The sequence below is a fragment of the Pygoscelis adeliae genome, unplaced genomic scaffold (assembly GCF_000699105.1).
Source record: "Pygoscelis adeliae isolate BGI_AS28 unplaced genomic scaffold, ASM69910v1 Scaffold407, whole genome shotgun sequence".
NCBI lineage: Eukaryota > Metazoa > Chordata > Aves > Sphenisciformes > Spheniscidae > Pygoscelis > Pygoscelis adeliae.
The window spans coordinates 798,006-811,062 of NW_008825251.1; the positions used below are offsets into that span (position 1 = coordinate 798,006).

The 13,057-nt window shown below is 56.3% G+C and overlaps 2 protein-coding genes across 2 annotated transcripts in view; one reads left to right on the forward strand and one right to left on the reverse strand.

The window, feature by feature from the left end:
- Positions 1 to 9,475, reverse strand: part of PIGU (phosphatidylinositol glycan anchor biosynthesis, class U) — a 60,922-nt gene extending 51,447 nt beyond the window's left edge. Inside the window, exon 1 of the mRNA XM_009329358.1 lies at positions 9,446 to 9,475. Coding sequence (XP_009327633.1) covers positions 9,446 to 9,475 — 30 coding nt within the window. The remainder of the gene's footprint in view (positions 1 to 9,445) is intronic.
- The window catches only part of TP53INP2 (tumor protein p53 inducible nuclear protein 2), a 4,145-nt gene continuing 337 nt past the window's right edge, over positions 9,250 to 13,057 (forward strand). The window contains exon 1 of the mRNA XM_009329333.1: positions 9,250 to 9,597. Coding sequence (XP_009327608.1) covers positions 9,474 to 9,597 — 124 coding nt within the window. The 5' untranslated portion in view covers positions 9,250 to 9,473. The remainder of the gene's footprint in view (positions 9,598 to 13,057) is intronic.

Sequence of the window (13,057 nt, forward strand, 5' to 3'; positions counted from 1 at the left end):
GTGTCCGTCCCTCCCGTGTCCCCGCAGCTCATCTGCCGCTGTCGCCCCGCGAGTCGCTGCCGTGGCTTTCCCCGGGCAAGGCGCGAGCGCGGACGCCTCTCCCAGTTTTTGTGAGAGGCTGTTTGGGTGAAAAACGCGGCTTTTTGAGGAGGGAATGTAAATATGTAATATAGAAATACATGTAAAATACATCTGTAGTTTCTATTTAACTAACTCCAGCAAATACTTGATGCTTTTGAATACCCCCGTCTTTAGATCTTCATTTACTTTGTAAATCCTGGCGGTTTTAAGGAGATTGGGGCGTGTGCTTGGATATTTTTAGTGAGTTTAACTGTGACGCCTGGGAAGGAGCCGTGGGGCCACGCGTGGCAGGTGAAGGATGCTGGCAGCGCCAGGCTGAGGTGCGTGCCGTGGCACCCCACGGCGCCACTGGTGCGGCACCACCGTCTGCCGGGATGCTGAGCCCACGAGTACGTCGGGTACCACACGTAGCGGCTGCTTTCGTTATTGCTGCTCCAAGCGCGCCTGCTTTGGGACAGCTCAAAAATGTCATAAGCCCTAAAAGGCCAACTTTCTTACGGACTTCATGCCGCTCGCCTCGGGACCTCAGCAGCTTGGCTGAGCCTGGGAGGCCCTGGGTACTAAACCTGCTCCCATCTGAGGGGCTCATCAGCTGAAAAACTTGGACTCCGTGGAGTGTAACTGTAGAAGCATGTTAAAAAGGGCATTATTGCTTTTGTAATTTTTTTATACATATACATATGCCTATGCATTTGTGTCTCTTGTGTGCGGGGGAGCTACAGCCCTGCTTAGAGAGCCTGAGCGAAGGCACTGGCACCCTGGGGTCCCAAGCTGCCGGCTTAAAGTGCTGCTCTTGGGACCCGCAACACCCACTGCTGACAGCAGCACCAGCCAGGGCTGAGCTGGGCGGGTGCCAAGTGCTGTCGCTAATTTGGCCGAGGCTTTGCTGGGGTAGGAAACCATCCCAGAAACAGGTGCTGGGCTCCGGTACAGGACTGTGCTGTACCTTCTTTCGCACTGGCCTTAGTCTACAAAGTGCCAAGAACAATTTTTTTTTGCTCTAAAATAAACCTTTCCTCTCCTTTTATATTCCCCCCCCCAAAAAAAAAAAAAAAAGACAAAAGCTTTCTGCTGTAGCTCACTGTCACCATTAGGAACCCATTGCATCAAATCGGTGCTTGTCTGGCTGGACACAAAAGGAAAAACATAATGGAAGTTTTTCCCCTCGAGAATAAACCGATATCACCTGCTGGTAGCAAGACTGGAAAAACCTGAGACGTGAACTCTTATCTAAGAGCTTTTTAGTGCTAATTGCACAGCGAGCCCTGTGCAGGCAAGTCTCACCCCAGTGCACACATGGCCCTGGGCGGGCTCAGGATGGAGCTGGTGGGGAGCCCGGGGCTCCTGCGGTATCAAAGTCCAACTTGCCAGTTAGTATTCAGCCTCCTGCGATTTACAGAGGGTGCAACGTTGGGGCTGCTCCCCTCTCAATGCGCACACTCCTAGGGATGTTTCACCCAGCGCATCCCAGAGAGGAAACTTCTAAAATTTCACAGGACAGCTCATGGCGAATCTAAAAATTTCCTGCTTGCTCAGATGCTGCTGGCCACTGACAGATTTTCCAGGGCTCTGCATGATGCCATCAAATAGCAGAAGGTTGGGTTTGTCCTTGGGGCAAGGACCTTTCCTGCAGCGGTTACACAAGGGAGCCGGTGCGGATGGGGACACCAGCTCCAGGAAAAACACCCCCCTTTCTGCGACCCCAAGTTCCCCTCATTCAGGTGGGATCTGGAGGAGCACATGGGGACTCCTGTCCATGCTGAGCTCCTGGGCTGGCCAAGGAAAGTGCTTCCAGGTGCTGGCTTGGTCTGCCACTAATAATGACAGTCTCACAACAAAGAGGTGTTTTGGGAATTTTTCTAACTACTCTCTGCCTTCTCCCCCCTCCACCTCCCCGTTCTGCAGTGGAAGAGGCTCTGGCTGTGAATCAGCCTCTGGTTTGCTGGAGTTGGTCTGTCTGTGCCAGCGGCAGCCTTGGGGTCCAGCTCTGCCTGTGCAACCAGCGCTCCCCGGGGGAACCCCATAAATGAGGCTGCTGGCGAAGCAAAGGGATCAGCAGGAGCTGTAGCGCAGTTGTTGAGTGACCAAATGCATTAATCCAGCCCTGCCAAACTGTCCCGGGCAAGCCCCTGACAGCTCTGGTCCCTTCATGATGAGGAGGGATAGAGGACCGCGCAGGGATGCTTCACTGGTAATTTTTGGGGTGATGAGCAGGGTTCCCCCTGAGCTGCCCAGCTGCTGGACCCCCTTCTCCTTCACTTCGTGTTTCCGTGCTAGGTTTAGGATTTTGGTACATACAGCACAGCAAGAGCAGCCTGTGAAACGCTTGTCTAATTTAGGTAAAATGAGTTGAAAATAACATTTCCCAAGTAGGTTGGAGGAAGGCACCTGATTTATACCTCCAACGCCTGCCGTGATGACTGCGCGGGGTATTCTTAGCTCTGCCGAGGAAGGACCGCTTCTGCTGCTTGTCAGCAGCATCCCTCCTGCCGCCAAGTATTTATGGAAAGTTTCAGGGAGCCTGTTGCCATTTCCAAGCGGAGTTGCTGTTGTTCTTGCAGCTTGTGATTTTTGGGAGCTGTCAGCCCTGCGAGGCTGTGGCTCCCGCCCCGGCAAGCTCCTGGCACATTCCGGGGCTTTGCTGCCGATCCTTTTGCCTATTCTTAGCTCCTGGGGTTATTTGCAGTGATGGTGACTCAGAAAACTAATTATTGTGTCGAGGTTTCTGAAGGGGGAAAAAAAATAACTCGATGCATTACGGTTTCCTTACTCCTACTTTAACTTTAATATTTAATACCCTCCAGCTAATTTTAAAAGGACTTTCTGGAAGGATTCTGATAAACTTCAGTCATTAAGAAACTCATCTGTCCTCAAGTGAGCGTCACCTGTGGGCTGTCCCCTTGTGCTGGCAGTGGCCTGGGATGGGGTTGACCTGCCAAGTAAGGGGGCTTGTGGAAGCCTGGGAAGGGTGGCAGCAGTCCCCTTGTGCCCCAGCGCTGGCCAAGCCTCCTCCATGGATGCAGGACATCTGGCAGATATGGGCGGGCTGAAGAAGGCACCGGAGCTCTGACCAGCCCTGGCCACCAGCGGGGCAGAGGAGCCACCTCCCAGTCCAAACTGCTTCTGTGGGCACTGTGTCTGCCTGGTGACAAGGCACTGCTTGGCCAGCAGTGACTTAAATCCCCTTGCAGGGACACATTCGGGTCCCTCCCGCGCTGCAGTTCCTGTGAGGTTGCCAGCCCCAGTTCCCCTGGTGTAAATGGGGCGAATATTTGCCTCAGGGAAAGTGGAGGCTTTCCAAAAACCTGGAGAAACTTTAGAGCTTGGTCTGCTGATGGCTGTGGGTTGTCCCAGCCAGAGAAGGGCTTGGTGGAAACTGCAGGGACTGAGGTGGCATGTGGCCATCTCGCCATCTGGGTGCTGTTGGTAGCAGCCGGCTAAGGAGCCTTTTGGCACGTGAAGGGACAAGAGAGTCACCCCCAATGCTCCATGATGGTGACACTGAGGAGCTGATGTTCTCGGTGGCTTGCAGGGAAGGTCTGGAGTGGCTCAAGGATGATACACTAATCACATTGGCCAGGAGCTGCTCCCTTCTAGGGTGGATAGGACATCATAGACTCACAGAATGGTTTGGGTTGGAAGGGACCTTCAAAGACCATCTAGTCCAGCCCCCCTGCCATGGGCAAGGACATCTTTCACTAGATCAGGTTGCTCAAAGCCCCGTCCAACCTGACCTCGAACGCTTCCAATGATGGGGCATCCACAGCTTCTCTGGGTAACCTGGTCCACTGTCTCACCGCCCTCATCATAAAACATTTCTTCCTTCTGTCCAGTCTAACCCTACCCTCTTTCAGTTTAAAACCATTGCCCCTTGTCCTGTCACTACAGGCCCTGGTAAAAAGTCTCTCTCCGTCTTTCTTATAAGTCCCCTTTATATAGTGAAAGCCTGCAATAAGGTCTTCCTGGGACCTTCTCTTCTCCAGGCTGAACAACCCGAGCCCTCTCAGCCTCTCTCATAGCAGAGATGCTCCAGCCCTCTGACCATTTCCGTGGCCTCCTCTGGGCCTGCTCCAACAGGTCCATGTCTGTCTTGTGCTGGGGACCCCAGAGCTGGACGCAGCACTCCAGGTGGGGTCTCACCAGGGCAGAGGGAGAAAATCACCTTCCTCGACCTGCTGGCCACGCTGCCTGTGATGCCGCCCAGGATACAGTTGGCTTTCTGGCCTGAAAGCGCATGTTGCCAGCTCACATCCAACTTGTCACCCACCAGTGTCCCCAGGTCCTTCTCCGCAGGGCTGCTCTCAACCCATCCATCCCCCAGTCTGTGCTGGTACTGGGGGTTGCCCCGGCCCAGGAGCAGGACCTTGCACTTGGCCTGGTTGAACTTCATGAGGTTCACCCAGGCCCACTTCTCCAGCCTGTCAAGGTCCCTCTGGACGGCATCCCGTCCCTCTGGCGAATCAACTGCACCACTCAGCTTGGTGTCATCCACAAACTTGCTGAGGGTGCATCTTGGAGATAAAGAGCCTGATCCTGCCTCTTTAACACAGTGTTGCTGAGGATTTCAGAGCAGACAGGATAAAGTGAGGGTGAGGATTAAAGCTCATTTTGGTCCTTGCTTGCCAGGATCTAGCTCCTGCCTCCACCCTGCAGGTTTGATCCTGAAGGCTTTGCCAGCTGTGCTGGCAGGAGCTCCCCCGCGGCTCCCTGACCACTGCCGGGGCCGGCCCTGGCAGGGCTGCTCTGACTCTCGGGAAGCCTTTGCTCTCTTCCCACGAGGCCTGTCTGATCGCACTGTCTGTCCCTCTGCCCAGCGCCTGCTGCGGCCAGGACAGGCAGCCAAGGCAGAGTCCGGCCAAGCAGCCCCGGGCAGCCCTTCTGCGAGGATCGTGGCACGGTGCAGCACCCTGGCTTTGCTGGCTCTGTCCGTGCCGCTGCCACCCATGGTTGCACTCGCAGGTTTTACCAGCAAACCGACCTCCCCAAGGTCCTGTTTAGGATTGCGGTGTCCGCAGGCAGTGGGAGCTTGTGGGGTGAGGGAGGCTTACTTTATCCAAGGGGCTGATCCTGCAAGCTCTGCCCTACCCGCGTAGCCCACCCATGCACCTCGGTACAGCATGGACCCCCTCACACCAACGGGTGGTTCAGGCTACCCCGTGCTCCCCAGCACGGAGAGGGGGATAGCTGGTGACTTATTTAAGTGATTAAGTGATATTAAATGATCCATGTCAACTTTTGCTCTTGGGGGAGCTTTTAACTCTTTTCCTGCTGCTCCCGGAGCTATCGCAGCTGCCTGTGAGCCCCCTTGCCCTTTGCCCCAGCCCTCCCGGTACACCGTGGGTTTGCTCTGTGGCAGGACGGCCCCTGACAGCCCATTATGACAGGGTTGGCTGTGCGTGATGGGAGTGTGTCTATCCCAGGGCCTTTAATTATAGAGATAAGGAAAATGAAGTTAAATTGGGGAGAGGGGGCAATTGAACCTCATAGTATCTGCTGTGACTTGTGTCTTCAGGAAAGGAAAGTTATCGTCAGGTTACGGTGGGCACCTGTGGGGTCCAGACACTTCAGCTCCTGACTTTCCCATTGATGCACCCTGTGATTTTTTGGGGACTAGTCTCTAAGCAGGCGGGTGTCAGGGGAATGAGTGCTGCTCCTGGGAGGGGCAGAGGGGGAGACTGGCTTTGTTACTGTCCGGTGAAAGCTGCTGTCAAGTTTTAACAAAATAAAAATAAGAGGTTTTCTGCTCTCTGTTTTGACTATGTAATTTATTATTTGGCTTTCAACTCGCTTGAGGATGACTCCTTGCTGGGGGCTCTCCAAGCCAAGCCTGCAGAGCGGAGGAGAGCGCTCCGGTCCTGTCCGGGCAAGGAGTTTCGGCAGGGCTGTGCATGCCGAGTCAGCCGGCAGTCCAGCAGCAAGCTCATTCTATGCTGGCTTTGCTGAGGCAATGGGGAAAATGTCTGCCTGGCTCAGACCTTGGCCTGCAGTAGCTGCTGGGGTGCTTTTCTGGGTGACCTTCCCCTTGCAGCTGGGCTGGGGCCACCGGCCTCCTCCTGTCCCCCCGTGTGCCAGCTCTTGTCCCCATCTCTCTGCTGTTGTGTGGCATGCCTGTCTAGGAGGGAAAAAAAGGCTGAAATTTGCAGGGAGGCCACTAGCCAAGGCAGGCCAAGAGCATTTCCAGTGTCCTCCCCAGCGAGGCGGGCTCAGGGTGCAGCACAGGGGACCCTCCTGTCCCCAGCCCCTTCAGCCCTGGTGTGTCACCCTGAGAAGCTGCACGGTGACACTGGGGTCAGCCTTGGCTCAGCACTTCTGCCGGCCTGGGAATGCTGCAGACAGAGCTGCCCCAGCTCAAAAAGTGGATGAGCCTGCTCTTTGCCTTGCACCGGGCCAGGGCCATGGTGGCCTTGGGGGATCTGAGTCCCCCATGCCTGCCACGGGCTGCTGGGTGCTTCCTGCCCCTCTCCCTCCTGCCTGGGGACCTGGGGAAGAGCAAGCAGTGGGGAAGCCCTGAGATATCACTAGCAGGTACCTGGGAGCAATAGGGTTTCTGCTGCAATTGGATATTTAATACATTTATTAAATAATAATAATATTCATATAATATTAAAAGATATTTAATATATAGGCAGGTGCTCCAGGCAGCTGCCAGATTTCAGATTGCAGGCAGGGAGAACTGGCGTGTAATTAAACCATGCCTGTGTACCGCAGCCTTCAGGGCTGTCCTGGGTGCCCTTTGCCAGCCTAGCCTGGGGGAGGATGGATGCGCACATGGGTCCCGTGGGAGGGAAATCCCCACTGTGCTCAGCACAGAGCACACGAGAGAGCCCGATGGGCCAGTTTCCATCCATTGCCCATCTGGATATCAGCCCCTCTTCATGTTGTTTCCCTCACTTATATTATTATGCTTTAATGCTCCAGGAAAGGGGGTTGTCTGGATAATTTAATTGTGAGTGCACTGGAGGACAACAGCAAAGCTGTGGCTTTGCTATGGTCCTGGTGGTGATGGGGGCTGGGAGGTGAGAGCTGCCTTAGCTCAGCCTGCATCTCTCACTGCAGTCGGAGGAAACGGCTCTGTCATGTCTCAGTGCCCCAAAACCCTCTGCTCAGTGCTTCCAGGGGAAGCCAGGAGCCCCCTTAGGACACAGAGCGGGGAATCCTCGCCGATCTCCAATCCATCCTGGCGAGAGGCTCTTTGAGTCTCAGCCAAGTCTGTTTTGAACACGCCGTCCCAGCTGGGACCCAGCTCGTTTAGCTGCAGCCGCTCCCCTCAGATGGATGTGGGCGCAGGGTGCGAGTGGAGGGGATGAACCACGGTGGTGGGGGGCTGACATCCCGGAGGGAGTGGGAAGCATGCGGCTTGGGGGGGGGCGGACCCCTGAGCACCAGGGCGTGGAGCCAGGCACGTCTGTAGCCGCGTGGTCTGCCCTGCACCTCTGGGGCAACTAAAGTCACCTGGGGCTTGAGACCTGCTCAAGGGGACACGGAGTGTCACACTGCTGCCCCAGCCGTGCCAGGGAGGGAGAGCTGGGTGTTGTGGGGCTGCTTCACGCTCCAGCACTCCCTTCTGCATCACGGGGCAGCAGAGATGCAGGATGAGCCCCCGAAGCCCAGGGGATCCCACCCATGGGGAAAGGCTCCCCTTGATTTTTCATTTTCTGCCTTGTGGAGCAGGTGTTGTACCTCCCGAGAGGTACAAAGGCACAGCGATCCCACAATGGATAAATACAAGCATGCCTGAGCCCCAGAACCACAGCAAGCACCCAGGCCAGCCGTCCTTCCCAGCAATGTTGAGGCTGGAGAGACCATTTCAGTGGGGGGGGGGGGGGGGTGTCTGAGCTAGAACTTGAGCTGTTGGGGAACTGGCACGTGTATGCACCAAGGCACAGACACATTGTGCCTCCCTGCACCCTTCCCATTCCATGTTGTCCAAGACCACTTGCAGGCTCTACGCCACCTTGGTCGGCAGAACCATGAACTGGGGATTTGCCCTCTAAGTGCACCCACAGCAATGTGCCAAGTGAGGCAGCAGACAGCTGTCCCCTCTCCCCGCATCTAGCTCTTGATGGCATTTTAATGCCCTTTAATGTCTCTGGACCAAAAAGCATTTCCTCAGCGCAAATATCACTCTGCACCTTGTGGCTGCCATCTGTCTGTGCCTCTCCAAGAGCTTTGCAGTCATTAATAAAATTAGTGAGTCCTAACCTCCCCCTGAGCTGCGGGGAATGTGTTTCCCCAGGGGTAAAACAGTGATGAGTGTAGATGGAGCGGAGACTCGCCCAGGGCTGGGATAACACCGTCCTCACCCTGCCCCGCTGCGTGTGTGTGGGAGGGGGCGGCATGCTTGCTGCCGCTCGCTCCTGCATGCTGGTGCCTGTGCGCTTGGTGCCGAGACAAGCCATAGCCAAGCGCTTTGTCCCGGGGCTCCTTGTAAGGTCCTTGTAAAGGAGCAGTGATGACACGTGTGACAGTGTCATCTTCTGGGGCTGGAGGGTGGCAATGGAACGCAGCTGCATCAGAAGAGCATCCCTGCAGATATGCACGCACACAGAACAACAATAACAGTAATGACTTTCAAAATTAAACCAGCCTCAAGCAGGTATCGGCACAGGCAGGGCTCGAGCAAAACGCTTAGCAAGGGCTTCGTGGGACCCAGCTTGAGGGGGTGAGGGCGGCCACACTGGCGTGGCTGTCAGTGGGTTGGTGGTGGGTTTTAGGGACGGCTCGTGCCATCGGTCCTCAGACAGGACAGCAGCATTGCACCCTTTGCCCTGCCCTTCCAGCAAGGCTTAGTGCCACCAGCCACGCTCAACGCCCGTTCAGTGCCAGGGGAGGCAGGTCCCAGCCTGACTTTGGGACAGTGTTTGGTTCTGCCCCTGCCAGCTCTGACGGATGGGTCCCCTGGGACACACTACCCATGAGGAAGGGGACATGATGCAGGGCTCGGTGCAGGCAAGGGGCTGCAGGGCATGGATACCCAGCCCTTCACTGCTGCTTTCAGACACAGTGCATGATGCCCTTGGAGATGCCGGCAGCTGGGACAGCCCACAGCACAGATCAGTGCCAGAGCCACCATTTTCACTGGCCCCTCCGGCCCGTCTGAGCCCCCCGGGATGCAGGAGGGGCACGCTGCCAGCCAGTCCAAATGCATTATTCCTTTTTCTTTCCCTTTTACAGGCCTTTGCACTGAAGCCAAGTGAAGAACCTCAGAATTGCACTACACACCATTTAACTCAGCTACAATTTCGCTAGCAGCAAAGCATCTGCGCCACCACCGAGACCTCGAGTGCTGTTTTTTTTCCCCTCCCTGCCCATCTCTCCCTTCTCTGTGCCTGGAAGCCAGTGTTCAGCAGTAGCTCTAACTCACCGTCCGTCCCGCTGGACCACTCCACACCATGTTTCAGCGTCTCACCAGCCTCTTCTTCAGTGACAGCAACACACCGGCAGGCCTGGAGGAGCCCAAACCCTTTGTCGAGGAGGAGGAGGAGGAGGATGGCTGGCTCATAATTGATCTTGCAGGTGAGAAAAGCAGGGGGGACTGGTTTCCCACAGCCTCTGCTGCACCTTGTCTCTCTGGAGCTGGGCAAACCCCTTGAGATGACAGCAGATGAGCTTCTATCCCGCGTGATCAGCTCTGCCCTTCATCCCTCCTCCCCTGGTCCCCCCACCCTGCCTGTGGCCCCCAGTGGTCGCTGCAGCAGCCCCTGACCTGCTCCTCCTTTTTCCCTTTCCTCTCTCAGTGGTGGTTCCCAACTTTCTGGCAGCGTGGGAGCAGCAGCAGCAGCAGCCTCCCGGGCCAGGGCTGCTGCTGCCCTGGAGCTTCCAGGTGCCCCTGCGCCAGGTTGGGACCCTGGCACAGCACCAGCCCAGGGAGGTCACCCAGGGTTTTGGTGCGATCCTGCCCGCTGGGGGCTTGGAGGGGGATGCCAGCCCACGTGGTCTGTCTGCCTGAGAGCTGTGGCAGAGCCGTGGCCTCGGCTAAGCTGTGCCGTGGGCAGCACTTTGCCTGGAGGAGCTGGGCTCAGCTGCTCCCTGCAATGCCCCTGCTGAAAGCAAACCAGGAACCTGTTCCCCTGGGGGAAACCCTGGTCCCTGGGCACTGGTGGGGGGCCAGGGTTTTCCCCATATGAGGGCAGGCAGCAGCGGTCCCATGTCCCAGCTGGGGACGTGCTGCCGGTGATCTGGCCATGTTTGGGTCATTTGAGTCCATCAGGAGAGCAAATCTCAACTCCAAAGGGCTTATCTTCCCAAATCATTCCCAGTGCCCATGCCAACAGCACTCAGACAAGGGGTGTTTGGCTCAAGGTCCCTGTACGCAGAGATCCCTCAAGGGTTCCCCTTTCCCAGGGACGGTGACTACCATCCGGAGCCCTGCTTGACACCAACCAGGCGGGTCAAATTCCTTGTGTGTCAAGAGCTTCTCTAGCTCCATTAAGACCTTGGCATTGCTATTGTAGGGTCGATGACTCAACCAATTGCAATGATAATTTTATGACCTTTTGCTTGCACATTGAGCAGCAAACTTAGAAAACAAGCCTGCTTGTGCAGGAGATCCTTGGTGGCCATGGTCTGCTTTTGCAGCCTCTGGTTAGTTGTGGTGCCCCACTAACTTTGGGAGGAGGGTTTCATCCTCCCTCTTGCAGGCATCTGTCCTGAGAGCAGATGCTCCCTGCCTGTCTCCTGTACACTGAGCAGAGCTCGTTTTCATGATGCGAGTCATTCGTTAGGGTTTTTCCCCCATGTGGTGAGCTGGAGAGGGGACCAGAGCACGGACAAGCCTGGGATGGGGGACAGGGACAGCCCCGTGCCTGGTGGGAGCACTGTGGAGAGCTGGTAGAGGTGGATGGGTGGCATGGGCCCAGGCAGCCATGGAGGATTCCCTGTCCTCTGGGCTCTCTGGTGACTGTCCTGGGGGGGGCACAGCAGTGACACGGGAGGGGGCTGGTTGCAAGGAGGTCCCTGGAGCAACCGACACACAGCTGCCACGTGTCGGGGCCAGCTGGCAACGGCTGCGACATGCCCAAAGCATGCCAGAAGGAGCCAGGAGTTTCCCCAGACAGAGAAACGCTGGGCTGTGCCCTGATCCCCCGGGTCCGAGACGGCAGCCGGCTCAGCAGAGACCCAGGGATGACTTCAGTACAAAAGGCTCCCTTTTTTTTTTCCTCCAATCTAGCAGCCAGGCTCTTGGTGCAGAGCTGGCTTTCAGCAGTGTGTCTGCCTGGGACATGCCACCCCACTGCTAATCCCCACTGGCACCCCCGCTGCCTTTTCCCATAGCATTCCCCGGCCAGTGAGGGACCGATTTATTTCAGCCATATTTCTGAGGCTGGAGTTATGCAAAGCACTTTAAAAACTAAACCCACTGGCTCCAGCCCCCATCCTTCACCTTTGAGCCACGGCGGCTGACAAGCATCTCACAGCCTGGCTCCCTCCCAGCAGCGGGGCAGCCTAACAAGCCTCCAAATTAATTCCCTCTCAGCCAGGTCTTTGACCCATGTGTTGCAAAATGCATCTGCATTAGCCATATCTCCTGGGAGCGTTTCAGATGCCCCTCTCGCCCCATCACCCAGCCTGGCTCTGCTCAGCACCCAGGGAGGGAGCAAAGAGCATTTCCCAGTGCTTAGTGATATGGCTGCAAGTCACCCAGGGATTTGGGGACCCCAAAATATTCCTTGTGATGTTAAAACTCACCTTGGCAAAGGGTGGGGACAGGTAGCCATGGACGGCTGGGGCAGGGTTCAGTTGCGCTGGGTCCCCTGCTCCGCGTACCCACAGCCCCCCCCTGTTGTGGGAGCGCTGCCGGACCGGGAACGCTTCAGCCAGGCTCAATGGCTGTCTCCAGGCTGACGAATAATCTCCAGCCCGGCATGTCAACAACTATTAATAGGCTGATATGCACTGACCTGAAGAAAGACACTCTCATGTTCACAAGGCTAATTGTGGCCTGCCCTAAGCCCTGGGCTGGGGCATCGTCTGCGGGAGGAGCCGGGGACGTGCTGGGTGGCGAATGCTGGCCCCATGCTTCATGTGCTGTATTTCTCCATCGCAAGAACACATTCACCTCTGATTTATCTTGCACCCTCACCCAGCCACAGGGTCACATGTGTCCATATAGATACTGCACCACATCCCTCCCTGAGACCAGTTCCCTCGAATCCCCCTGATGAGGCCGGGAATGGGTCTGGGTGTCCCAATGAGCCCAACATTAGGCGCAGGCTCCCTTCCCATAACACAACCAGTAATTCTGAGCACAGGCAGAAAAAGCACCAGCCCAAATGCTTTTGCCAGGTGGAGATGAGGAAGGGAAGGCAAGGAAGGCTGGGGTGTCGGAGGGGTGTGGGTGGCAGCTCCTGGTTCAACCACCCAAAACTTGGCCTCTAATGGACTGAAGCTGAAGGCGCAGCGAAAACCTTTGCTGAAGAATTTAGTCCCCTGGTCTCTTCCAGAAAAAAAAGGTGTGAACTGGTTTTTTTCCTCTGTGTATGCTTGGTTTCAATGTTTGCAAAGTGCCAGGCAGTGTTTGCAATCACAGGCGGGCCATGGCACAGCTCAGGTGCCGCAAGAACAGGCAAAAGCAGCGTTTCTTGCTGGCTCAATTTCTTCCTTCATTTTGAGAAGGAAAAAAAAATTGCTGTGGTAAACCCTGCTGGTTTCCCCCAGTTTTTGGTTAAACTGCCTAACCAGAACCATTTCCATTGTCTGCTGGCTTAGCACAGCCGGACCCCGCAGCACCGGCAGCTGCCCCGGTGCAGAGGGTGCTGGTTGGGATGCGGTGCAGGGCACTGCTGGTGTCTCCCTCCCCATGAGGGCCCGTTGATGCCATGTTTGTCTCTAGCGGTGGTGATGGTGGTGGGGTGTCTCTTGCACTAACGATGCCCCTTTCTCTCCCCCTCCCCTCCCCACTGTACATGGTATGTGTGTGTGTCCCCGCTGCGCCCCGCATGGCTCTGCACCCCCGCCACCCCCAGGCAGCCGTGCC